Raw genomic sequence first — 26,129 nt, 5'->3', positions numbered from 1 at the left:
CAGAGACAGAGGATGTAAATCATATACACTATCATTTCAGTCAGCCCCTAGAACAAGGATTGTAGCTTGGTGGCAAGAACATCTGCCTTGCATGCAGAAAGTCCTAGGTGCAAAAGACTTCTGTCTGAAACCCTGAAGTGCTGCTGCCAATCAGTGTAAGCAACACTGAACTAGATGGATTAATGATCTGACTCAGTACAAGGTAGCTTTCCATGTTGCTATGCTGCTTTCCTGTGTTTTCTATGGGATAACCCAAGGACTATTGGCCCCAGGTATCCTGACCTCCCCTTTGCCCAGGCACATCAGGATTCTGGGACTGGACCATTCTCTGGGGGCAAGGGGGATGTTTCTGGGAATCTCCAGCATCCATCAGGTGCAAAGCAATATGAGGAGACTGAGTTGATGCCACTACTCACATACAGTCGTACCTCCGCTTACGTATCCCTCCACTTACGTAAACTTTGGTATATGTACGCGGCAAACCCGAAAGTATATTTCTGGGTTTTTGCCACGCGCACATGTGCAGAAGCGGTCCCTCTGGTTGCAGAAACCTCAGGATCCAACTGGAGGTACCACTGTATTGGCAGAGAAAGAGAGTGAGAACAAGAAGCCTAGACTGATGGACGCATTTAAAACAGCCTTCCCCTTCCCCACCGAGGCACAACTCAGCTCCTCTCAGAGCACAGCATGTGATCTGAGAATTCCTGGCCTTTTGGTGGAAGAGTAAATAGGAAGGCACCTTATACCAAGTCAGAGCATTGGTTCTTTGACCAGTGAGGAAGGCAAGCAGGCCCAGCAAGCGCCACGCGCCACGGTGGTTCTGCACTGCATTTTCTATCACTCCCCACAAGTCTGCACTTCAACATAATGGTTCAGAACATGAGCTATGAGCAGTTCAACTCTCAGCTGATCTGTGAATTTGCTGGTTGGCTGCTGGTGAACTGCCGACTCTCAGTCTTGGAAGCCTGTCCCTTTTCTATAATTTTGGGAATAACAATGCTGGCCTGCCTTACAGGGATGTTGTAAAGATTTCAAGGTAATGCAAAGCACTTTGAACACTACACACTATTGTTACCCTGATATTGTCCTCAGACCGGTAGCGGCCATCCAGGAATTCAGACCAGGAAGGAATCTTTCCCAGACTTAGCTGGAGATGCTGGGATAGGAACCTGGGACCTTCTGCACTGCAGCTCCGGGTCTCTTCAGCCTCTACTCCTCCTACATCTTCCCCATCTGCTTGACTTGTTGCCTTCTCTGGCTCCATCCCATCACCACAAATACTTCCAAAATCTCCACCTTTTCACTGTTTTCCTAAGATGTGATCATTGCCCCATTTGGTTAATTCCCAAACTGCATGCCAGAACACACTACTTTTTATTTAAACCATGAAAATCAGTGTTAATGATTCTGTGTTTTATAGGTCATGATATCAACTAAATAAAAACTTAATATAAAAAATTGAAATACATAAATAAAGCATAAGAATAACCAACATATTGCAATATATATGTTGTTGGCATATTGTATTGTATTTTTATATTTACTGGGCGGCACTGGGAGGAGGGACTATAAAAAAACCATAACCAATACAACAAATACTGTCTTTCACAAGGCAACTGCCAGAAACTAACTAAATGAAGGTGATTTGTGGTCACCCTCAGATGTGGCAGCCCATAAACCCCTGCACTAGTCATGGCTCCGGCCTCCGAGGAGAGCCTAGGAAATTCTAGAAATTCTGCCCCATCTCAGCCTCAGGTGCGACAGGATCCTGCCATCACTCCTGCTGCAGAGAATTGCCCACCCACAGAAAGGTTGTCCCCCTACGGCCCTGAATGTTTCTCCACTTTTCCCAATAAGGTCCAGATCAGCAGCTTATGCAGAAAATGTACTAAATCCACGTGGAGTGCTAAGAGGGAAGAGGGATTCCCGTTTTCATTTAGGGGGTGGGATGGAGCTTGTGGGGAACAGCCTGATCTGAGGCTGTGAGCTTGCTATTCTCCCAGCAGTTGTTGCCTTTGGTTTTGATCCAGACCAGAAGAGGCATCCCCAGCCCCCTGGCTCTGGTTCATACAAGGCCCTTCATATCAATCCAATGGGATGTAGTGATAATACCCGCAGATCTTGCAGGAACGAGCACCACTTAATCCCTTTCTTGCAAAAGAAACCGTCAGGCAGTGACCCCAGAAGACCAGGTATAAAACAAATGCCAAGTCTCACAAGCTACTTCTCGTCCATTAAGGGCATTTCCAATTCTCTCCCTCTCTCAATTTACTCTAAACTAAAGGAACTGCCAAAAATACAATTTGGTTCCACGTGGGCATTTCCAGCCCGCCCCTCCACCCTTCTTTAATTCACATCACTGCCTGAAAAATCAACAATCCCTGCAGTTTGCAATTTCAAAAATCCCACACCGCCACTGTGAACAATGCTCCAGAAATTCCTCCCCTGTTTATTCAGAAAGAGAAAATATTTCATAACATAGCACTGCTGCCCATTTCCCCCTTCAAGATTTCCCATTGTTCCCATCTGGTGGGGAAGAGGAGACTGGAAGAGGAGGAGGAGGGCAGGACCAGGGAGGGGGGAGGTTGTTCTTGTTAATCAAAAACCACTTAGGCCCCACAACCCTCCCTAATGGTGCGATCTCCACTCCAGTGGTTCTTCAAACTCCAGTCCAGGAAACTCTGAGGTGCCCTGGATGCCTCTCAAGGTTTCCGCAGTGAGAAGATGATTGGCAATGGCAGACACGCTTCCTTGCCATGCTGGATCTTCCTGCAACTGAGAGCCCGAAGGAAGCAGGGGCCGCGATTAAGGAGAACAGGCTGACCAGTGCTCCTAAGACAGAGCCCCAGACCATTCCCCACAAGCCTTTGCAATGTGCAAGGAGTCCTCAGCTGGGAAACAGATGTGGAAAGGATTCCCTCAAGAAAGTAAGTTTTCAAAAATCTGTTTTACTCCACAGACACATGAAGAAGCCACAATATGGGAAGCTACCATAGACTGTGTCAGACCGTTGGGTCTACTCAGCTCAGTACAGTGGTACTTCTGGATGCGAACGGGATCCATTCCAGAGCCCTGTTCGCATCCTGAAGCGAATGTAACCTGTGTCTGCGCATGTGCGGGTGGCGATTCGCTGCTTCCGTGCATGCAAGTGACGTCATTTGGAGCGCCTGCGCATGCGTGAGAGGCAAAACCTGGAGGTAACGCATTCCGTAGTTCTGGGTTGCCACGGAGCACAACCCAAAAATGCTCAACCTGAAGCTACTTCAACCCGAGGTATGACTGTAGTGCCTACACTGAGAGGCAGTGACTTTCCAGGACTACTCCTGTCTGGAGATATTAGGGACCTTGGCTCAGCTGCCACCCTCCCGCTCACAGTGAGCCAGGAGGGTGGAGCGTTTCGTGCTGCTAGCGTGCAATGGATCATGTCTGAGGAAGCCCGGGCTGAAATCCCTACTTGGCCATGGCTGACCATGAGCTAACTATGGCCTCTCGCAGGACTGTTGCAAAGATCAGATCACTGGGGTGGGGGGATGGCACTGTGCTTCAGCTTCACGGAGGAAAGAGGCAGGGAGTAAAAAAGTAATAAACAAAACATGAAACAAGGAGTCCCTAGAACAGGAATCTTTCCAGCTCTACTTTGACAGCTGCTGTGATACTTTGGTTTCATTTGTGAATGCAGTTCAAAACAAAACAGAATTGGCAGCGCAGCCTTCTCTCACCCCAAACAGGCATGAGATCAAACCCAGGAACACATATCTCAAAATGCCATGACATACTGTATATATAAGAATTCGGCCTGTGTTTTTGTCACCGAACCTGCGACCCTTGCTGTTTCTTATAAGACATTCAGTCCATTTTGCTTATTCAGTTAACAAAGTTCTTTGCCTTCCAAGGATTATGTGGGCTCCAAATATGGATGTCAGGGCTGCAGTTCAACAGAACGATAGAATCGTGGAGTTGGGAAAGGACCACCAGGGTCATCTAGTCCAACCCCCTGCAATGCAGGAATCTTTTTGCTCGACGTGGGGCTCAAACCCATGACCCTGAGATTAAAAGTCTCATTAAGAGCTATTCTGCATAATCTTTTTTTTTATAAATATTTATTAAAGATTTTCTTAGAACAATAAAAAGAACAAACAAAATAACATATAATTTTTCCAATATCCACATTTTCTTCACTTCTTTGGACTTCCTCACATCTCTCGTTCCTGCGTTCCAAATTTTCGAACTTTACCCAGCAATTTATCACCTTGTTTCAATTCTTATATTATAATTTTCTGATATTGTATCCCTAATTTTAGATAATTTAACCCAAACCTTAAAAGCTTAATTTTAACATAATATTTATCCAAAATTTATCTTTTCTTATATTTTCATTTATCTTCATATTCCTTTTAACTAACTTATTGGTGCCATATTGTTGATAATCTTACATCTTTCTTAACATTCATACAATTTACAATATTTTTGTAAATAGTCCTTGAATTTCTTCCAGTCCTCCTCCACAACTTCTTCTCCCAGGTCTCGGATTCTGCCAGTCATTTCTGCAAGCTCCATATAGTCTATCAGTTGCATCTGCCATTCTTCCAGTGTGGGCAAATCTTGGGTTTTCCAGTATTTAGCGACAAGTATCCTTGCTGCTGTTGTTGCATACATAAAAAATGTTCGGTCCTTCTTTAACACCCTCTGGCCGACGATGCCCAAAAGAAAGGCCTCTGGTTTCTTAGGGAAGGTATACTTAAATACCTTTTTCAACTCATTATATATCATTTCCCAGAAAGCCTTAACTCTAGGGCAGGTCCACCAGAGGTGAAAGAACGTTCCTTCAGTTTCTTTACATTTCCAACATTTATTATCAGACAAATGGTATATTTTTGCAAGCTTGACTGGGGTCATGTACCACCTATATATCATTTTCATAATATTTTCTTTCAAGGCATTACATGCCGTGAATTTCAAACCGGTGGTCCATAACCTTTCCCAGTCAGCAAACATAATATTATACCCTATGTCCTGTGCCCATTTTATCATAGCCGATTTGACCGTTTCATCTTGTGTATTCCATTTTAGCAGCAAATTATACATTCTTGAAAGTACCTTAGTCTTAGGTTCTAACAATTCCGTTTCTAACTTTGATTTTTCCACCTGGAATCCTATCTTTTTATCCAACTTAAAAACTTCTTTGATCTGAGCATAATGTAACCAATCTCGCACTTTATCTTTTAATTTCTCCAAACTCTGCAACCTCCAATTATCTCCATCTTTTTCTATTATTTCCCAATATTTCGGCCATTTGGCCTCCATATTGAGTCTTTTCTGGGCCTTGGCTTCCATTGGTGATAACCACCTTGGGGTCTTATTTTCCAATAAGTCTTTATATTTTATCCAGACATTGAACACTGCTTTCCTGACAATATGGTTCTTGAAAGCCTTATGAATTTTAACCTTGTCATACCACAAATATGCATGCCATCCAAAAATGTTGTTAAATCCTTCCAAATCTAAAACATCAGTGTTTTCAAGAAGCAGCCAATCTTTCAACCAGCAGAAAGCTGCTGATTCATAGTACAGCTTTAAGTCTGGCAGGGCAAAGCCCCCTCTTTCTTTAGCATCAGTTAGTATATTAAACTTAATTCTGGGCTTTTTGCCCTGCCAGACAAATTTGGAGATAACTCTTTGCCACCTCCCAAAACACTCCATTTTATCCACAATATGTAAAGTCTGAAATAAAAACAACATCTTTGGCAATACATTCATCTTTATAGCAGCAATTCGTCCTGACAAGGAAAGTTTCAATCTTGACCAAACTTCTAAATCCCTTTTAATTTCAGACCAACACTTTTCATAGTTATCCTTAAATAGACTCATATTCTTCGCTGTTATGTTTACCCCTAGGTATCTTACTTTTTTAACCACGTTTAACTCTGTCTCTTTCTGAAACCTTTCTGATTCTAAAGGTGTCAATTTTTTTTCCAAAACCTTGGTTTTCTGTTTGTTAAGTTTAAATCCCACCACCCGACCAAACTCCTGAATCAATTGTAATACCCTTTTCGTACTAGACTCTGGCTCCTGTAGGGTCAAAACTAGGTCATCTGCAAATGCTTTAAGTTTATACTGTTTCGCTCCTACCTGAATTCCTTCCACCAACCGGTCTCCTCTAATCATGTTCAAGAGCACCTCCAGGACCGAAATAAATAGCAAAGGGGAGATAGGGCAACCTCGTTGTGTTCCTTTTTCAATTTTGAACTCTTCCGTCACCACATTGTTCACTATCAATTTAGCCTTTTGTTCCGAATAAATTGCCTCTATCCCATTCTCAAACCCCCGTCCCACTCCCATCCTTTCCAAATTTTTCTTCATAAACTTCCATGAGATGTTATCAAAGGCCTTCTCCACGTCTATAAATATTAACACTGCTTTTGTATTAATATTTGTTTGCAAAAGCTCCAAAATGTCAATAATATTCCTTGTATTAGCAAACAAATGTCTACCTGGGAGAAAGCCTGCCTGGTCCTTATGAATTACTTCATTTAAAACTTTTTAAAATCTACTTGCTAAAATGTCTGCAAATATTTTGTAATCCACATTTAGGAGGGAGATGGGGCGGTAATTCTTAAGTTGTGTCTTTTCAGTTTCTAGTTTGGGTATCAATGTGATGAAAGCTTCTTTCCACGACTCCGGTGCCTTCTTCCCCTCCATGATTTCATTGCAAACCTCCATTAATGGATGTATCAAATAGTCTTTCAATGTCTTATAGTATTTGGAGGTAAGCCCATCTGGCCCTGGAGATTTGCCCAGTTGCATGTTCTGAATGGCTTCTTCAATCTCTTGTTGTGTTATTTTATAGTTCAGGATTGTTCTATTTTCTTGAGACAGCCTTGGTAGACCATTCTTTATCAAAAATTGTTCTATCTCCACCTCGTTTTGCGGCCCTTGTGTATATAATTGTTTAAAGTATCTCTGGAAACACTTTCTGATCTCCACCGGGTTCTGAATATTTCTTCCTTCAATCTCTAAATTTGTGACCGTATTCAATTTTTGTCTCTTTTTCAGCTGCCATGCTAACAGCTTTCCACATTTATTTGCCGATTCAAAAGATCTTTGTTTCATTAGCTTAACTTTCCATTCCACTTCCTGATTTATCAATTTAGAATATTGTGCTTGGTGGAGTTTAATTTCTCTTAAAATCTCCTTTGACTTCGGTCTCGATCTTAACTTCTTCTCACATTCTTTAATTTTCTCCAGGATCTTATCTTTTTTCTCATTCTGTGCTCTTTTCTTTATGGTGTTCTGTTGTATCAGAAACCCCCTCATAACCGCTTTACTTGTGTCCCAGACGGTTCTTTTTTCCACCGTAGTGTTCAAATTTATCTCAAAGTAGTCCTTCAAAGCTTTTTGGGCCTTTTTGGTAATCTCCTGATCTCTGAACAAATTGTCATTCATCTTCCATCTGAAGGAGCCGGTTGGAGTTAGTCTCATATCCATCTTTACAGCATTATGGTCGGAGCAGGTCTTTGGGCAGATGCTATTCTGCATAATCAGGTACTTGAGCATAGGCTTCATTTACCTCACTGAGATTTACTTCTGAGAAGACTGTGCAGGAAAACAAAAAGCCTTACCAATCAGTTGCCCCAGACAAGGGCTGGTGGACCTGTGGCCTTCCAGAGGTTGCTGGACTGCAGCTCCCAACATCCTTGATGGCTGGCCGTGCTGACAGGGGCTGATGGGAGTTGGAGTCCAACAACATCTGGAGGGGGCACAGGCTCCCCAGCTCAGCTGTAGATTTTCCAGCTCATTTTTTTTTACATTGCCCTATTTGTAGTTTCTGGGGAGGGAGGAAGTATTCAATTTAAAAGCTCCAGAAATTAGTATCCTTGTAATGACTCATTTTTTTGCTTTCAGCAATTCTGCCTGGAAAAAAAGAAACCTCTGTGGAAATAAAATGCTCACTTTTGGGAGGATTAAAAGAAAAGTATTGTTCTCTCTTGCTCTCAGCACACCAGCCACCTGGAAAGTAGTTCCCAGATTCAGGCCTACGCGGACGTAGGGGCTCCCTGAGCAATGGCCTGTTTGGCTCTCTGGCTGGAATCTGATCTCTTGTTCTTAGCTGAGCCAAGGAAACTCTCTCTGGCCCACGTCCACTGAGGACCAGCCAAGTCAACACAGAGCCATGCGGCCAGACAGGAAAGCCCCAGGCCAGGCCAGGCCAACTAAAGTCCAGGCCTTTCTGAGCCACAAAGTTACAGGGGTGGGACAGTTTAGACCATGGGTAGGAAAACTAAGGCCTGGGGCCGGATCTGGCCCAATCGTCTTCTAAATCCGGCTGGCGGACGGTCCAGGAATCAGCATGTTTTTACATGAGTAGAATGAGTCCTTTTATTTAAAATGCATCTCTGGGTTATTTGTGGGGCATAGGAATTCGTTCACCCTCCCCCAAAAAAAAAATATATAGTCCGGCTCCTACAAGGTCTGAGGGTCAGTGGACTGGCCCCCTGCTGAAAAGTTTGCTGACCCCTGGTTTGGACCCTTTTCTTCTCCTACAACACAGAATGCCTTTGAACCTAAAGGGAGACTGTCAACATTTGCACTTTACTCTGCCTGTGGGCGGCTTTTGATCTCTTTATTCAAGATTAGTTCTGTGTTTTTGTTGTATTTTCATTCCAACCTTCCTGCAGAAGTTCACAGTACACCATTCTCCCCCCTGCCCACAACGGCCCTGTGAGGTGGGATGGGTCGAGAGACAGTGACCAGCCTTTCATCAGCCCAGCTTACCCAGCTGTGCAGAAGGGAAGCTGTTCGAAGGTAGCGTGCATGCTCTCGATGCAAAAGGTCTTAGGCTCCATCCCTAGTGCCTCCAAGTTGAGCTGGGGAACAACCCTACCCGAAAACCTAGAGAATCAGTGTAGATTAGGGTTTCCCAAACCTAGGTCTCCATCTGTTGTTGGACTACAAGTCCCATCATCTCTAGCTATCAGGACCCGTGGTCAGGGATCATGGGAATTGTAGTCCAAAAAACAACAACTGGAGAAACCCTGAGATAGAGAATACTGAAGCTAGATGGAGCACTGGTCTTCCTTTGCTCATTCACATTTGCCTTCATGGCTGCAGGGGAATTTAGAACTTGGGTCTCATCAGAACTTGGGTCCAACACTTTAATCCAGGGGTTCACCCCCGTGGATGCCCATGCTGCCGCAGAGGCACTCCCCCTTTCTCCCTGCTGCTCCTGTTGTAGTCAGGCTGCAATGTGTGCTTAGCTACAAGGTGTGTGTGGTGCTCACCACAGTTGCTTTAATTTGCAAATGTCCTAACCACAACATCACCCCAGCTCTCTAGGGACTGCATGACTCTTCTACCCTGTGACTTGAATAAAATATTTGGGGGGGGGGCAGGTAAGGCCTGTCCTGATCACATGTCACGGTGCACACACACCATTTGAATGGCAATGCCCATCAACCTCAATTTTTTAATGGGGGGGGGCAAAGGGACCTTAGCCCCTAGGATTTGGCTCCTATGCCTCTAATCCAGGACTGCACTCTCACACTCATAAGCTCTATGTGTCAGGAATACCCAGGTCCCCCCTGACAACACACTCGCAAATAAATTCATGAAGAATCCCTGCACAGGGGGGTGCAAGGGGTGCAGGGCACCTGGGCGCAGAATTCTGGGGGTTGCCAGGCACCCACCGCTGAAGCAGCCTAAGCTCTTAACTATCTACCTGTTATGAAATAATAAATAATTTTGATTGAGCTAGAAAAACAAAATACATATATACGTAGGTATTGCCGAAATGTATGGCTACTATTTCACTAAAGGACTTTATGCACTCATTTACCAAAGATCACAATGGCAGCGCTTGTGGGGTGCTGGGCGGATCTTTGCACCCCGGCAGCACGTATGCCAAAGGCTCCTCTGCCCCTGCAGTTGCCTGATTTGAGTATGGAGCTGGGCTTTGGTGTTTCTGACAAGGGGAATTTGGGCAGGCACCTCTGATCACAGTCTAACAAACCTCTTAAGACCGTGACCATAAACAGAAGCCGGCTGCATTCCCCTGTTCACCATCCAAGCCAATGAAGCGTTCTGGGGAACTCAAAAGCTTGCATGCAATTCTGGTTGGCCTAATAGAGGCTTTGTCCTACTATGGATTTTGTAATTGCTCTTATAGACTGACACAGTTGCCTTTATTTTCTGAATTAAGTAGGGAAGAAAGAAGAAGTGGGAATTCGGGGAATCTGGAGTAGCCGTTCTGCCCAGACACTGAGGTCCAGCGCCGATGGCCTTCTGACGGTTCCTTCACTGTGAGAAGCAAAGCTACAGGGAACCAGGCAGAAGGCCTTTTTGGTGGTGGCACTCTCCCAGTGGAACGCACTCCCATCAGATGTCAAAGAGATAAACAACTACCTGACATTTAGAAGACATCTGAAGGCAGCCCTGTTCAGGGAAGTTTTTAATGTGTGACATTTTAATGCATTTTTAATCTTTTTTGGAAGCTGCCCAGAGTGGCTGGAGAAGCCCAGCCAGATGGGCAGGGTACAAATAATAAATTATTATTCTTATTATTATGACTGAAAATCAGAGTAAAAATTGGAGGTGGATGAGGATGGGCAAGTAGCCAGCCAGTTAGCCAGCCCTTACCATTGGCACCTCCCAACCCCACACATCCCGCTTACCTTTGCTGCTGTCAAATTCAATGGGTATACAGCTACTCTCGCCAAGGGGCCAGGGACAGTAGTAGACAGCACCCCCCTCCATAACGTCCACCTGGCTTGTGTTGGCCTTGGGTGCTCCCACGAGGACACTGGCACTGTGGAAAGAAAGGGAGCAGGAAGCAAAAGGATGAGTCTAAGCCAGATGCACCTTGAGCCTGGCTAAGCTCCTCCCACCCTTAAACTCCTGTTCCTGAAGGGGCTACCCACAGATTGCCTCAGGCTCATTGAGCTTATACCTTTGGGGCCCACTTTCCCCGCCCATAAATTGGAGCCCCACAACTTGCCTTTTTGTGCCCTCGCAAAATCCCTTCCACCTGTCACTGTTTCCTTATAAGTTTTCCCTTTTTCTCATGAACACTCAGGTGAAGCATCATGCATACATCACAGATACATCATAAATATGTCACAAACAGTGAGGGGTTTTCTGGTAGAAACCGGTTCATCAGGTTTGCCCCCAACCTCCCTTACCCACCACCACACACCCACCAAGTGATACAGTAGGAATATTTACAAGTTCCTGGTTTTCTCGTCAGGTTATCACACTCCTAATCCATTCCTGGGTGGTTTGCCCTTGTCCATGGGATGACTGCCTGTCTGACACCCACCTGCCAGGATGCCAGTGATGATCTCTTGTACAAGAGGCTGCTGAGTACCTGGTCTCAGGCTTGAGGGATTATGGCTGCTCACATCCCAGACTCCCCCCTTGGTAGCCATTCGTTTCCTGAACAGAACAAAGTTGGAATGGTGCAAATCCATACTGGAGCGACTTTATATGACTTTCTAAAGTTTTCCCAGTGAGCCAGTACATAGATACATTTATCAGTGAATTGTTGGATTTGCTAATGTGCAGCAGAGGCCCTTTGAATAGACATAGGAAAAAACTGTGATGAAGTGTTTTGCGGGGACATTTGCAGGAGTGATTGTGCTGAGTTTGGTAGATGGGGTGTGTGTGTATGATGTCTGCTGGAGGGGCAACCCCCCTGCAACCTTTACATAAATTCCTGTAACACTCTCCTGGGAGGACAGTGTCATTTTGGCTACAAATGGAATGACACTCACACCTGAACCTGAACTCTGGGAATAGATGGAATGATAAGTTTTTGGAGTCCAGAACAATGTGGGCTTGCAGTAAAGAAATGCTGTGAGCTGCTGGCAGTTCTGATAGGAGAAATCTACTCCTTAGTAGCCTTTCTCCTTGTGTTCTGTAATGATGCATTTTAGTGGTCTTCCTGAGAGCCCCCAGCCCACTAGCAGGTCTGTTTGTTTTACCTGCAGGCTCAAATTATTGCTTCCGGCTTATTTAGATATCCATGCCAGGTTCCTCTCTCCCATTCTGTTCCCCAACTCCTGGCAGCCTCCCTATTCTCCCTTTCCCCTACCCTACCCCCCACCCCCTCTTCAGAGCTCCCTGGTGCAGGACAAAGGGCCCTTGTGTAGGCAGCCAGGTGTACAATTCAGCAGCTGCAAGCAGGCAGTGAAGCCACCCCTCCTGGGGCCCAGAAAGAGGCCTGGGAAAGAGCTTAAGATACCCAGCAGTGGCAGCAAGAGCCCCACCATATCAGAACAGAGGGGGCGGGTGGCACACAGCAAGGAGAACATCCGCAGCGCGGCAAACCTGCCAGACTCATCCGACTGCTAGGAGGGAATCGGTGGGAACTCAAAACCACCTCCCCCCTTTCAAATCTCTGCAGGGAGCCGACTGCTGATTCGTAGCCCAGACCAAAGTAACTGGGATAAAGAGAAGCCTGCCAGGATTCCCAACCCAACTTCAAAGTCTGTTGGAGAAACTCACACCAGTGAGAACCAGCAGAATGATTTAAAAACAACAACACCACTCCTGCCTCGAGAACCAAAGGAGGAATGAAAGGGAAGGAGAGACAGCAGGGGCACATCTACCCCCAAACCACCCCCACAAAATCAGCTGAGCATTCTCCCTGGCAGACGTCCATGCAGGGAGAAGCCAAACTGCAGCCACAGGACAAACCAAATGTCCATGGAGAAACCGAACAAGAGAATCTGCCCAGCTCAAGTTCCACCACAGCTGTGAAACTTGGGTGGAAGGCATCTCATGATTTCTAACAGGGGGCAGCAACCTTTTTCAGCCATGGGCCAGCCCACTGTCCCTCAGACCATGTGGTGGGCTGGACTATATTTTGAAAAAAAATATGAATGAATTCCTATGTCCCACAAATAACCCAGAGATGCATTTTAAATAAAAGGACACATTCTACTCATGTAAAAATACACTCATTCCTGGACTGTCTGCAGGCCGGATTGAGAAGGCGATTGGGCAGGATCTGTCCCACGGGCCTCACGTTGCCTACCCCTGATTTCTAACATGGAGTGTGGGTTTGTCCTGTTGTTGGGGGTTGGCCAATAAGCTCTTGAGACCTGGAGATGCTAAACTGAATGGGAACGTCTGCAGAGTTTTGATGAAAACACTAATGCACTTTGTGGGGCTTCTCTTTACTAAAGGAAAACCAACCCCACTGGGAGCTAAGACCTCTACTGAAAGGCACCCAAAACTAGGGCTATTCTCACATTGCATTCAACGAGTGCACAATCTATGTGCACAATAGCTGAGTTGTATGGCTGTAGTTATTCACAGGTAACATTCAACAAGTTTGCCATCTACACAAATAGCTGAGCTGTACAAATCAGGAAGTGTTCGCCCTTCCACACAAACACTTGTGCAGAGACAGCTTGTACCTGCATTCAGTGTGAAATTTGAACAAGCCACCTGTGTTCTGCATCCAGGGATATGTTTTCAGTGAGGGCAATTTTTCCAGGAAAAATATAAAGGACATCAAAATTCAATCTCCCAACACATCAGCAAAAGAAAGCTAATGGTAAGTCAAACTAAGGAAGGTATTTTTTTTCCCACGGAATGCATAATAAGAAAGAGACTGGAGCTCATTATATCAGGAGGGTGTAGTCATGGGCCCTAATTCCTGTGGATTTTGGAGCGGGGGAAGTTACCAAAAAAAAAAAAAAAAGGAAGAAGATCATGACTGAGGAGCTTTTCAACTGTCAACTTAGTTTCTCTGGGTAATAAAACTGGTTCAGTCCCAACAACTCCAGACCTTTTTCTCTCAAGTCTGTCTTGGTTCATTTGCATATTTGTTCAACTATGCCCCACAAAATCCAATAATTTCACCCCAAATTCTATCAGGGATTTGCCTGTAGGGTCTGTGAGTACAGACCCCAGGAGTATTAGCTATTTCAGATTAATTCATCTGGGAGTAATGACCCATGATCCTGTTGATAAGTATTGCAGATCACTAGTTTACATAGCCGCCAGAATTTTTTTGGAGCAGGATTGCATTAAAGGGGGTTGCATTTACAATGCAAACATGCCTTTTGAAATATCTGCCCCTGCCATGAAGTGGCAGTCCCATAATGAACAGGGAACCCAAGGATAATGGCTAGGGACACACTTGAGTCTTCCCTTCCTCAACTAGCCTCTCTGACGATATTTTCACAGGTAGATAGGAAGGCCTTTATCTAATCTCTGTTTGCAGAACCTGCTCCTTTTTATCCTCTCAGCAACAAAATAAGCAATGGGATATGTTAGTCCAGAGGTCGTCAATCTAAGGCCCGCAGGCCGGATACAGCCCACCAGGCTTGTTAATCTGGCCCGCAAACCTTGTGGACCCTGCTGCCCCCTCGGTCAGTCCCCATGCCTGTCAGGCATGGCGCAGAGGCTTCGCCGTGCGGATACTGACTTCCGTGATGCGGCATGGCTTCTGATTGGCTGCAGGATCAGAAGCTGTGGATGCCTCTGGGCGCCGCCCCTTCCTTCCCGCTAAGGTGGACAAGCGGGAAGGAAGCGGCAGCAGTGTGGAGGCTGCCTCTGCTGCCCAGGCCAGTGGTGTGGGCTCTGTACCCCACCGAGACAGAGGACGCCGAAGCTGCCGAAAACGAGGCAGTGTTGGCGGCTGCAGCATGAGTGGCATAGGTGGGGGGGGGGCCTTTCGGGAGGCGGTGGGTCCGGCCCCCCACAAGGTCTGAGGGACAGTGGACTGCCCCCCTCCTGAAAAAGTTTGCTGACCCCTGGGTTAGTCCTTCCTTCTCTGGGAGTGGGGAATCAATCATACAAAACAGGGTCAAGTTGGGAGTAAGCTACTCCTCAGCCGGCAGAGGGCCAACATCCAGGGCAGCTCCGAAGAGAGGTTTAGCTACCTCCTGCCTTCGTTATTTGAAGCTGGGAATCACAAGGGAGGAGAGGACTGTTGCACTGAACAGTCCTACCTTGTAGGCTTCTCATAGGCATCTAGCCATGGCGGGAGCAAGACACTGGACCAGATGGGCATTGGGCTTGATCCAGCTGGGCTTTTCTTGAGTTCTAAGCTTCTTAGCAGGTGGAAAGAGAGATTTTAAATGACACAGCATTATTTATTCCCATCAGTTGCAAGCCATTGTGTTGTCAAGTGGTAAGATAATAAAGTAGCTGCATGTGTGAACCAGTTTGGTCTGCTACACACAAACACAAAACATTCCCTCCCAACAAATGACACAACAATACCCTTTGGGGGCTGCCACCCTGTCACATCCTCAGGAAGCCAGAGAGGGGGGGGGGGGCATAAGACATAGCACTGTTTGTTTCCCTCAGCACTGTACTGCTCACAAGCCTCCTGCTCTCCGATCTCACAGGCACTGCAGCTGCCTGTAAATATTTTGCAGTGCTGGGAATATCAGGCTGCATTGCGTGATCAGGTACTTCTTTCCTTAGGGATGGGGAATCTGTGGCCCTCCAGATAGGGTGGGCAGGTAATGGATGGACCTGGAATAGCCAACATATCGTGCTCTAACTTCCTTAACCCCCAGCCAGGGTTGGGGGAATTGTTGTCCAACAACATCTATGTGGCAATCTGCAGGGGTGGGGGGAAGGTTCCATCCTGCAGTTTTCAGCAACTGGTATCCAGAAGCAGGACATTTCATATTGCATGTTAACAGGGCACGAGGAGCCCCCCACGGAAAAGCAGTTTGCTTACAAAGAGATCTGGCAACGCACTGGCAACACTGCTGCAACATCCACATAAGTTCCCAGACTGCCTTCTTGACACAATTCAAGGTGCTGTTTGTGGATTTATAAAGCCACTGAAAGGCTCAGGTCTCACATTCCTGAGAGACTACTCTCTCCCTTATATGTTGTCAGAGCAATGCTGCCTTTTTGACCACATAATCCAGTCTAAGGGGTGTGTATGTGTGTGCATGTACAGACACACACACTTGAAGAATAGCTCAAACAAGATTGGTGTTGGCTGAATCAACACACACACACATGCTTGCAACAATGACCTTTAGCATTTTGTACCACACCTGGGCCCAAAACATCTTGCATGAGCATCACACTCACTGGCAGCCCCCTTGCTATGGAATTTCCTTCCACTGCAGACATGCCAGGTCCCAGGCAGAACATTTGAGACTTTCAGCTGAAACTGTCTCTTTTCCCCAGTGAGTTCTACTTACAAAGCCTTTCTATCAAGTGTGGAGAAACTTCAGCCTTCCAGGTGTTGCTGAAGTACAACTCCCAGCAGTCCCAGAAAGCATGACCAGTAGCCAGGGCAGATGGGATTTGTAGTCCAGCAACATCTAGAGAGGCACGCAACTACAGTCAACAGGAAGCAAGGAAAGTGCCTTGTAGCTTAGACATAACCTAGAGGAGCAAGACCCAGAGCTGGGGTGGCTAACCATTTCTGGCCTGATGGGGTAACCTTCTGCCCTCCAGGAAGCAGTACAGCCCCCCCCCCCCGGCGTCATCCTAGCTTCACCACTGTCCTGGTAGATTTAACTTTTTGCAGGCCCAAATCAAGTTTGCCTTCAAACTTCCAGCTCAGTCAAAACATCTTGATTCAAGAGGAAGAGGAAACTGTGATGTTGCAGGTGTTAACAACAACACAGCCTCAAGAGGAAACACATGGGGCATGAAACCTCTGAACATCTATCAAGGATCTTCTGCACATTGCAGAGGCTTCTGGGATATGAAACCTGTGGCTCTCCACATATTGTCGGACTCCCAACTTTCCTCAGCCCCAGCCAACATGCAAAGCAATCTTGCAGCAACCTTCAAAGACTCAACAGATTGATGGTGGCATGAGCTTTTGCGGACCAAAGCCTTGTGTCATTAAATGCATAAGGTGTTACTTTCAACTGGCAGGGACATATATGTATGAGTATGGAAGCGAGCAAAACTGATAAATGGTGAGGCCAAAAGGCCATGAAATGCAAGACACATTGTCTGAAATGTCCAGCAGCAACACACAAAAGCAGAATTGGCAATAGCAGAAACCTTCCTAGCTGACTACTGCTGTGGTGGATTACCACTGTGCTCAACATGTAAGCATCTGAGCTTGGCATAGAAATCTCTCTCTCTCTCTCTCCACCACACAAATGTAGCACCTTGTGCCCAGCATGGTCTAAGAATTCTAAGAAACCAAAGAAGTCAGGCCAGTTTTGAAATCAGTGGCATTTTCTAAAGGTTCAGTCCCTTATTTTCATTCAAAATGGTGCCCAGCCGTATCCAGACGCAGTTGACAACCTGTTTCTTGATCTTGGGAACTGTAATGCAAAAGTTGGTTACAGTAGCTCAAGTGGTATCCAAACGCACTGCAAACAAACAAGTTTCTGAAATATAGAGTGGTGTGTGAGAGAGAGATTGCACCCCTTGCATTGCAAGATTTTCCCATCCCACCCACCCCCATTTCCCCTCTATACCTGTGCAACACACTGATTGCTGTCAACAGAGGAAAACAACGAATCTGTTCCTCATCCTGCTGACTCAGTGCTGTGGGTGAGTTTTGTTGCAACATGCTTTCAAGGCTACTGCACAGGTGAGGCATTATGGCTGAAGAGCTCAAACCTAGATAAGGACTGCATATCTGGAGATCTTGTCTCAGAACTACAGGTGCCGTGAGCCACAGGTGGGCTGGCTTCAGAGTCAATGGGGTGCAGGGGCAATGACCCATGGGCAGCTGCTGGAGAAAGAACCACACTGGCCGGCCTTGGTCATTAAAGGCACAGAGTCCTTTGCTCCTGCCTCTTAATAAACCAGAAGGCAAAAAGACAACCTTCTGGCAACGTATGCAACACACGCTGCCAGCTTTGTGCAGGTAGATAGGATTCTACTGGCTTCCAATATACAGGATTCACTATTAAAGGAGGGTCAAGAAGCATAAGTAGGCGGCCAGCCGAAGGGGGAAATAAATCTGATATGCGGCTCTGTCTTCCTTTCCTGCTGCATGTTCCTGCTGGGGACCATTTGGTCAAATGCCAGGAGTCCAAACAAATCTGACAGTCTGGGGCTGCACCAGCCCTCAGGCCATGGCCATTCCCTAGACCTCTGAAGGCAGCCTCTATTTTCAGGTGGGTGAATCAATAGCCAACAGTAAGCAGGGCTGGTTAATCTGCAACCTGCTGGAGAAGCAGCTGGTCCCGCTCTAAGGCCTTTGATGATGATAATGGAGGCAGCAACCCAAGCTGGCACTCCACATCCGTCTCCCTGGGAAAAGGAATGTGGATTATGCTAGGCTGGAGCTGTAAAAAGGAAGATGCAGGGACACTGCTCAGTGGGAAGAGTGCAAAGGTTTGATTCCCTGGCAAATTTTATCCCCAGCATCTCCTGGTAGGGTTGGGAAAGGCTGTTGTAGACAGTACTGTGCTAGATATATCTTAGGGCTATGACAGTCTCCATCACATCTTCAATTCTCCAAAGGAGCGCAGGCCCTGGTTGAGAGCCATGACCCATGGAATCCTATGCACAGCTTGGCAGGGATCAGGGTGGCCAATGGTCCGATTTTGTAGAAGACTGGCATCGTCTGTTCCTAAAGGAGAATTCCTCAGTGAGCTGGCCTGTGTATATGCACCACCTTCTCAATTCTCCATCTGTTTCACAGCTTGTACTGGCACATATATTATTACCCTGTGGCCACAAAGTTGGATCTTTCACAGATGTGCATCTCTGCACAGCTCTGCTGCCCACCACCTCCTTTTCCTCCTGGATCTTGGTCTGCCCTGCTTGCCACTGTTCAACAGAGCCTGTGCAGGCAGTTACAGAGGATGGAGGAAATCTGCTGTGGCCCCCCCACAGCATCTGTCACCCCAGCAACTTGTTCACTGTAATAGTAAGGGCTGCCCAGCTTCCAACACCCATCAGCCCCAGCAAGCAAGGCCAGTGGTTGTGGGTGATGGGAGCTGTAGTCTGGAGGGCCCCAACTTCCTCGCCCTTGCCCTGCTCTGTTCTGCTTTGGTCAACCACATCTGGAATACTGTGTCCAGTTGTGGGTGCCGCAATTTAAGAAGGATATTAACAAGCTGAACCGTGTGCAGAGGAGGGCGACCAAGATGATCAAGGGTCTGGAAACAGAGCCTTATGAGGAATGGTTGAGGGAGCTGGAAAAGGGGAGATTGAGAGGAGATATGATTGCAATCTTCAAATATCTCAATGGCTGTTCCATGGAAGATGGAGCAAGCTTGTTTTCTCCTTCCCCGGCGGGTAGGACTTGCACCAATGGCTTCAAGATGAAAGAAAGGAGCTTCCGACTAAACACTGGAAAGAACTGACAGTAAGAACTTTTTCAAGAATGGAAAAGTCTTCCTTGGAAGGTGGTGGACTCCCCGTCGTCGGGAGGTTTTTAAGAGGCTGGATGGCCATATGCCATGGTTGCTTTAGCTGAGATTCCTGCATTGCAAGGAGTTGGCCCTTGGGATCCCCTCCAACTTGACAATCCTATGAATCAGAATGTAAGCTCCTTAAGGGGAAGAGATCTGCCTTTTTGCTTGAGTTTGTCAAGCGCTGGTGGCGCGGTGTAAATAAATAAATAAATGGATATGGGGTGCTGCTGTCCCCATGGTCCCCGGAGACGATGGCATCCAAGCGTGGACCTAAGCCCTTTGCAGCCAATCCAGACACTGAGCAAGTCAAGCCGGGTTTGCCATGGAGAACCCTTTTAAGAGACAACAGAAGGGGTCTGATTCCAGAGCAACTGAAATCTCACCGGCATGATTAGCACTGTGAGCCCAGCCATTGCCAAGTCATCCTTTGGGTCCCTCCAAAGAAGTCAGTTGGGGCTGGTGAGCATAGATGAAGCAAGCAGCCACAGACATTTGGCACTGAAAAAAATACAGAAGCTGTCACAAGGCTGAGCCAGAGGGCTTGCATTTCAACCAAGAAGATGAGAATGGGTGGCAGAGGTCAGGGGCTGAAGTGGGAGAGGTCAGCCAATGGACAGGGGTCAGGAAGAGGTCCTTTCCTGACCTCCCATGCAGGCTGACCTTCGGCCGCAGCTGAGGAGTCTCTTGAGAGGCAGAAGAGATACTGCCTCTCCACAAGTCCTGCCTGTTGTAGCAGTTCTCTTTGTCAGAGTGGAGCCAGAGTGTGAGCACGTCGCAGGCATGCAAGAAGCATCAAGGATACACCAGGCCATAGTTTTGCAGTACAGTATCTGCTTAGCATGCAAAAGGTCCCAGGATGGATCCCCAGCAACTCCAGTCAGCACTTGGAATGCCTCATACCTGAAAGTGTGGAAAGCCACTGCCACTAAGAGTAAACAGTATTGAGCTAGATGGGACAGTACAAGGAAGCTTCCTACATTTCTGTGATAGAATTGGAGCAGCAGCCTAGACCATTTTCATTCCATTATGGCAGCCTTTCCTGGAAATGGACACTGATTAATGTCCCTTCTTTGATGGCAACATCTAAAACTATAAACCTTCTCCTTATTTCCTTTCCTTTCCAGCAACATGTTGAAGAAGCACAGTCAGTGAGACCTGTTTCATCCAAGCTGCTGTACCTCTTCCAAAATGTCCACAAAACTTTCAATAACACCCACCCACACTTAGTAAAGGTGATCTGCACAAGACTTAAGAACCTCACTGTAAGTGTCACTACCTTTCCTGGTCTCTCAACACATCAACCAGGGACTCTGCGTTCCTCAAACTCAACTGGAGAGAGGGGGGGGGCTCAAAGCTGCCTCTGGCCTGGTGCCGTCTGGGGTCCTGCCAGCTGAGCAAGGGAGGGAGGAGCACACCCCTGGCTGATGAGCAAAGAGGAAAGCTGGCTCTAGACTAAACCAGGAGCAGACAGAAAGCCATCAAAGCTCTCTTCTCTCCACCCCCTGCCAACTCTGAAGGGTTCTCCCCCTTGAATCAGAGGGAAGGAGTCACTCAACCACATTAGCCAGACTTTCTGCAGTGGGGCTGGATGCCACCAACACCAATGTGACAGTCACTTCTCCTCTCTGTTACTTTAAACCGCCCTGCAAAAGACCCCTCTGCTTCAGCCACCGCTCTTTACTGCACCTTTGGTACCACTGGATTTCCCTAGTCCCATCCCATCTGCTCTTGGGCAGCCCCCAAAATCTACTCCAAACAACCCCATCCGTGTCTTGCTCTCCTTAAGATGGAGTATAGTATCTCAGAAACAAGTCTCATCAATGTTGTGCACAGTGCTTTGCAATTAATTTATTTCATAAATACACTGCTTGATTGCAAAGAAAACCCCCTCAAAACATTTTACAAAAGGTAAAATAGTAAAAACAAGAAAAATGTACAGCCACACTTTAAAACATACAAAAGTTAAAATACTACAACAAATTAAAATTGCCCCAACTTCCTAAGCATCTGGGTAGGCTTGTCCAAGCAGGAATGTTTTTAGCAGGTGCCAAAAAGAGGACACTGAAGGCGCTTGCTTGGTCTCAATAGGCAGGGAGCTCCAAAATGCAGGCGCTGCCACAGTAAAGAATTGAGTTCTTACAAATGTGGAACGGGGATTATGTGGCACCTGTCATAGTGCCAGTTCCACCGATGGAAGTGGTCAAATGGGTCCATGTAAGGCAAGGCGATCCCGTAGGTAAAGTGGTCCCAAGTTGTTAAGGGCTTTTGACACTCAATAACTTAACCGTAATTGTGCAGGACAAAGGTCTCCTCTGGAAATCCTTTTTATTGCACATTCATGATGCTTTGTGTCCACAGTGCTATACTGGGTTGACCACATGGACCTGCTTTCAATACTGTGCTTGCAAAGGTTTCAGGACACATTTAATTTCCAATCTGTGCACCCTACTGCTGAATTCCTGTAACTTTTCATATCACAAATGGTCTGGGTTTTAAGTTGATGCACTGTAGCCCCTTTGGGTGGCAATAATCAGCATTCAAAATTAGCCAAGCAGTAGTTGCATTTTGCGACTGGCTGGCACCTAGCATCTCCACCTGCCTGGGCAGGTTATTCAATGGGTCTGCAGGCAGTGCAGCAGCAAAAGACACATCTTTTGCTACTGCGCTACCCCGCAAAACAGCTGATTCACCCGTAGCGCAGCAGCAAAAGACAAGTCTTTGTTTTTTGCTGCTGCCGCACTGCCACTCAAATCAGCTGTTTTTTGGGGGTAGCGCAGTAGTAAAAGATGAATCTTTTGCTGCTGCGCTACCCTGCAGACCCCCTGAATCATCCAGCGGCAAAAAATAAAAATACTGCTATCTGTCTTTAAAAAAGAAATCCCCATACACACACACACAAGTGGTAACTAAACATTCTGTTTTAGCACCCGCAATCCAGGCCCCAGGAGCCATATGGCTCCTAGCTTTTGTATCCCAGTTTCTAACCCTGGCCTGTGTTTGATATTAGCCAGGCATTTTGCACCTGGCTTTTGACCACTTGCGACCAAGCGAAGATGCCTGGGCACCAGGCTCCACTATCTGGGGATCATTGGATCTGCACTGTTTTTACACACTAATGCCCCACCCTGTAGAATTCTATCAATTATATTTTATCTGCACAATTGGAATGAATTTCTGGAACCAAAATGCTTTTTCTGTGCAGCCAGCTCAGGAGCAGTCGCCTTTAAGAAAAAGAGGTCGGCAACAACCTCCCCCCTGCAAACAAGTCACACTGCAATCAACTGAACGTAGCCAGCCAAGCTCAGGACCCCCTAACCTCTTGCATTATCAATACAAATAAATAAATACATAAACAAAGGACCTACCAATGTGATGCTGACACAATCACCCTACACTAATAATACGCAATAGAACGAAAGAACAATACCCCATGTCTCCTTCCCTCAAGTGCAAGATGTCTATGGCAAAAGTGTCAATCACTAAATGTGAACCAACTCTGAAAAAACTACAAATCGAAAGTGGAGACAACTGATGTACCTTCTCTTTTCTGTTTGTTTTGTAACACAAAAAAACTTTTAATAAAAACTAGGAATAGAACAATATATATGTGTGGACAGCCCCTGGATCAAGTGACTTTTCTTCTTTAAGTTCTCAAAGCTCTTAACTGAGCTCAAGGTTGTCATCTGAACAAGCCAGATGTTTACTGATCAATCACCATCAGTCCACCCTTTGAAAAATATGACTTTAGAGCCCTGTTGCCCCAAAATGGAAACTAGATGTTCTGTTTTGGTGAACATAACTTTGGTTTAAGGTGCCATTGGGTGCCTAGCTTATATATCTGAGTTTCTAACGCTGCACCCACCATAAAATAGCTCAGGATTGTCTACATCGATTCTCAGCAGCTCTGTGGGGTTTCAGACCAGGAGTCTTTTCAGGCTCTACCTGGAGGTGCCAGAGATCAAACCTAGAACTGAATATTGAAATGCAAAAGACAGCAGCTCCTGCACCTTCAGCTGTTGCCCAGAAGAGGGAATTTCGAAAGTTGGAGCTTCCCGGGCAAACTAAAGCCTCTGAAATTCCTCCTTCCACAAAAATGCAGGAGCCCTGTTCACTTTTATGTCTTGCCACCCTAACCTGGCACCTTCTGCTGGCAAAACAAGTGCTCTACTGCTGAGCTACAGCCGTCCCTCTACCCCATGGGCCTAGAACCCACAGCCTTGTGGTTTTAACAGCAACATGCCCCTACCCTACAGACTGAACTACCAGATCCAGTGGAGCCTGAAGCTATACAGTGTATTTGTATACTCAGCAGCAGCTGCCTTGCTCTGGTTTGGAAGCAGTTTCTTTGTAAAATTGCCATAGTTCCCCCACCCCCAGCTTAAATAAAAACTTAATATAACGTCTTTCAGTGGATCTGGTTGTACTTATTATTGGAATAGCTGCCACATTCAGACACATTTACTATCTGGATAGGCACAGAAGAGAAGGAGGAAGGAAAGGAAGCAATAAACTAGATTTGTGTGTCCATGCACATACATTTACATGCACGCACACCAACTTCAACATGCACACATCCCCCTCTCAAAAGCAGAGACTTAACTTCCCCTGGACAGGGGAAGATCTATTGTGTGTGTATTGCAATGTACACTCAGTGTTTTTCCGAGAGACAAAAGGAGGACAGGAACCATAAAACAGGGACAGTTGGCGCTGAAGCACCAGGCTTGCTTAGCCTGCCAGGAAGTGAATGCTGTGTACAGAACCCACCCCTTGCACCAACCAACCCTTCCTGCAATAAAAAAGCTGATGCTGTCACTTTCCGCCCTGGAATCTCGGCAAGGAACTTTGTTTTGGCGATCCATAAAAAGGTCACATTTGCAAGAGCTGCAAAGAGTTTTGCACTTTCCCCCCCTTTTTTTTAAAAGCTATGGCTCAGTGGAAGAATATATGCTTACCATGTATAAGTCCCAGATCCAGACCCCTGCAGTTTAAGAGACCTCAGGGAACGGAGCTGAGCAAACACCTCTGCTGGAGATATTGGGAGAGATGCTGCCAGTCAAGAGTAAATAACACTGAGCTAGACTCTGTATAAAGCAGCTTTTGATATGTATTTATGTTTGTTGTCTGTAGTTGATAACAACCGATTTACAATTGTCTCCAGAGTCTTGGAGGGCTTATCACATCTTGCCCTAAGTCTCTTGTTTCATTCCGACATTTCATCCTATGTTACAATGGTTGTGAACAAAGATCCACCAGTGTTTGCGGGGGGTGGGGGTAGGGGGAGCACAAGAAACATTTGGACTTTTTACTGGAAAAGTACCTTTTTCACTGAGTTGGGGGAGAATCATGGGCTTGGTCCTCTTTTTTTCTATGGAGGACTTCTGTAGCAAGGGGACAACCTCTATGAAGAGCATCATATGTGTCTACACAGAAGATCTAGTACCACTGAGAAAATGGGTTGCCATTATGTAGCAATGCCTGACATTACTGCATTTCAAGGAAATCAAGCCATGTCATTCAGGACAGCCAATGAGACCCCACTCAAAGCATGGAATGATGCTATATCACCATAACACACGACATCAGGACATTACAAAGGACTCATCCATTTAGAAGCAGGGGTTGGGGGAGCAAACAAATTACTTTTTAGGGCTTGCCTCTAAGCTGTTAAGAAAGCCTACATCTAAGAGGCTGCGTTTGTTTCCCTACAACTGTACACAGCTGAGACCACGACACACGTGTAGAGCAGGAGCTTGAGAAGAGGGATTTTGAGCCTCTGCAGGCTGCTGTGGGTGGGCTTTTTGCTGCATATTCTGCAACATCTTTTGGTGCAACAATACACTATTATGGCTGTCAGGAAAAGTACTCCTGCACTAAAGCAACAAACACAGAACATCACCACCAGCAAAATTTCTAGTACATTTACATTAGTCCAGCAGAAACTTACAGGATCACGCACTGATTGAAAATGAAGCAGTTTCTCCACCTTGAAACAGTATTGAAGGAGGAATTGCCTAAAACCTCCCCGATAATCACCATGAGGAAAATAACATTTGGAGGGGCCTTTTGAGGGAACAATCCTCTGCTAATTCTGAACTGCCCTTGACCCAGACAGAATGAGCATAACTACATCTTTACTAATACCCTGAACATCTCTGAGGGATCCTTGTGGGCCAACTGCCAACTCTTTAGGGTTCAATGCACGTCCCTCCTGTCTCCTGTCCAAATCTAGATCCTAGACCAAAATCTTTTGCCAAGAATTTCAAGCAACAGCCTGGACAAAGACATGCATGGAATGTTCTTTGTCCCTTTCACTTTACGTAATTAATTAGTGACTGCTACTCAGATGCCAAGCCAGCCATTGTGAACTTGTGCAGGACCTGGAAAGGTTGCCACTTCTTAGCAATGACTTAGCAGAGAAATCATTTTCATGGCCCAATGTTGATCTGTTCAAACCTTGTGTCTTGTGCTCAGAATTATAAAATGCTATGAAATGGGCTGCCTGACCAGGAGACCCCCACTGAGCTCTGCAATATGCAGCAGTTAGGACCATCTTGCTGGCTGGATTGTTTCTCAGGAGCGTACCATGGTGGGTTTGTGGTCACTGCATACCTGCTCCAGCTGCTTAGGCAGACACTTCTTTGTCTCAGCCTTGATTTTCTGCAGCTTCGGGCCCCTCAAGTGCAGTATGGAAACAGAGAAGAGGGGAAGGGGAAGATCAGCAGAAAGGAGAGGGCTGTTGGGCATTGCAGTTGAATTTGCTGGTCCTTGCCTAAGAGCCCTGGAATCAGTCAAGGAGCAAAGGCTGTCTGG

The 26,129-nt window shown here is 46.3% G+C and overlaps 1 protein-coding gene across 3 annotated transcripts in view; it reads right to left on the bottom strand.

Moving 5' to 3' along the window:
- ITGA5 (integrin subunit alpha 5) overlaps window positions 1-26,129 on the bottom strand; it is a 72,062-nt gene that overhangs the window by 38,850 nt on the left and 7,083 nt on the right. For 2 of the 3 annotated variants that reach the window (XM_083729185.1, XM_083729186.1), the window contains exon 2: window positions 10,668-10,801. In XM_083729185.1, the coding sequence (XP_083585311.1) occupies window positions 10,668-10,801 (134 nt within the window). Of the gene's footprint in view, window positions 1-10,667; window positions 10,802-10,942; window positions 10,984-26,129 lie in introns of those variants that run through there. The other variant, XM_083729187.1, reaches the window with a different exon arrangement.

This window comes from Podarcis gaigeae (assembly GCF_964106915.1).
Source record: "Podarcis gaigeae genome assembly, chromosome: 2".
NCBI lineage: Eukaryota > Metazoa > Chordata > Lepidosauria > Squamata > Lacertidae > Podarcis > Podarcis gaigeae.
This window is presented reverse-complemented; position numbering and strand designations above follow the sequence as displayed.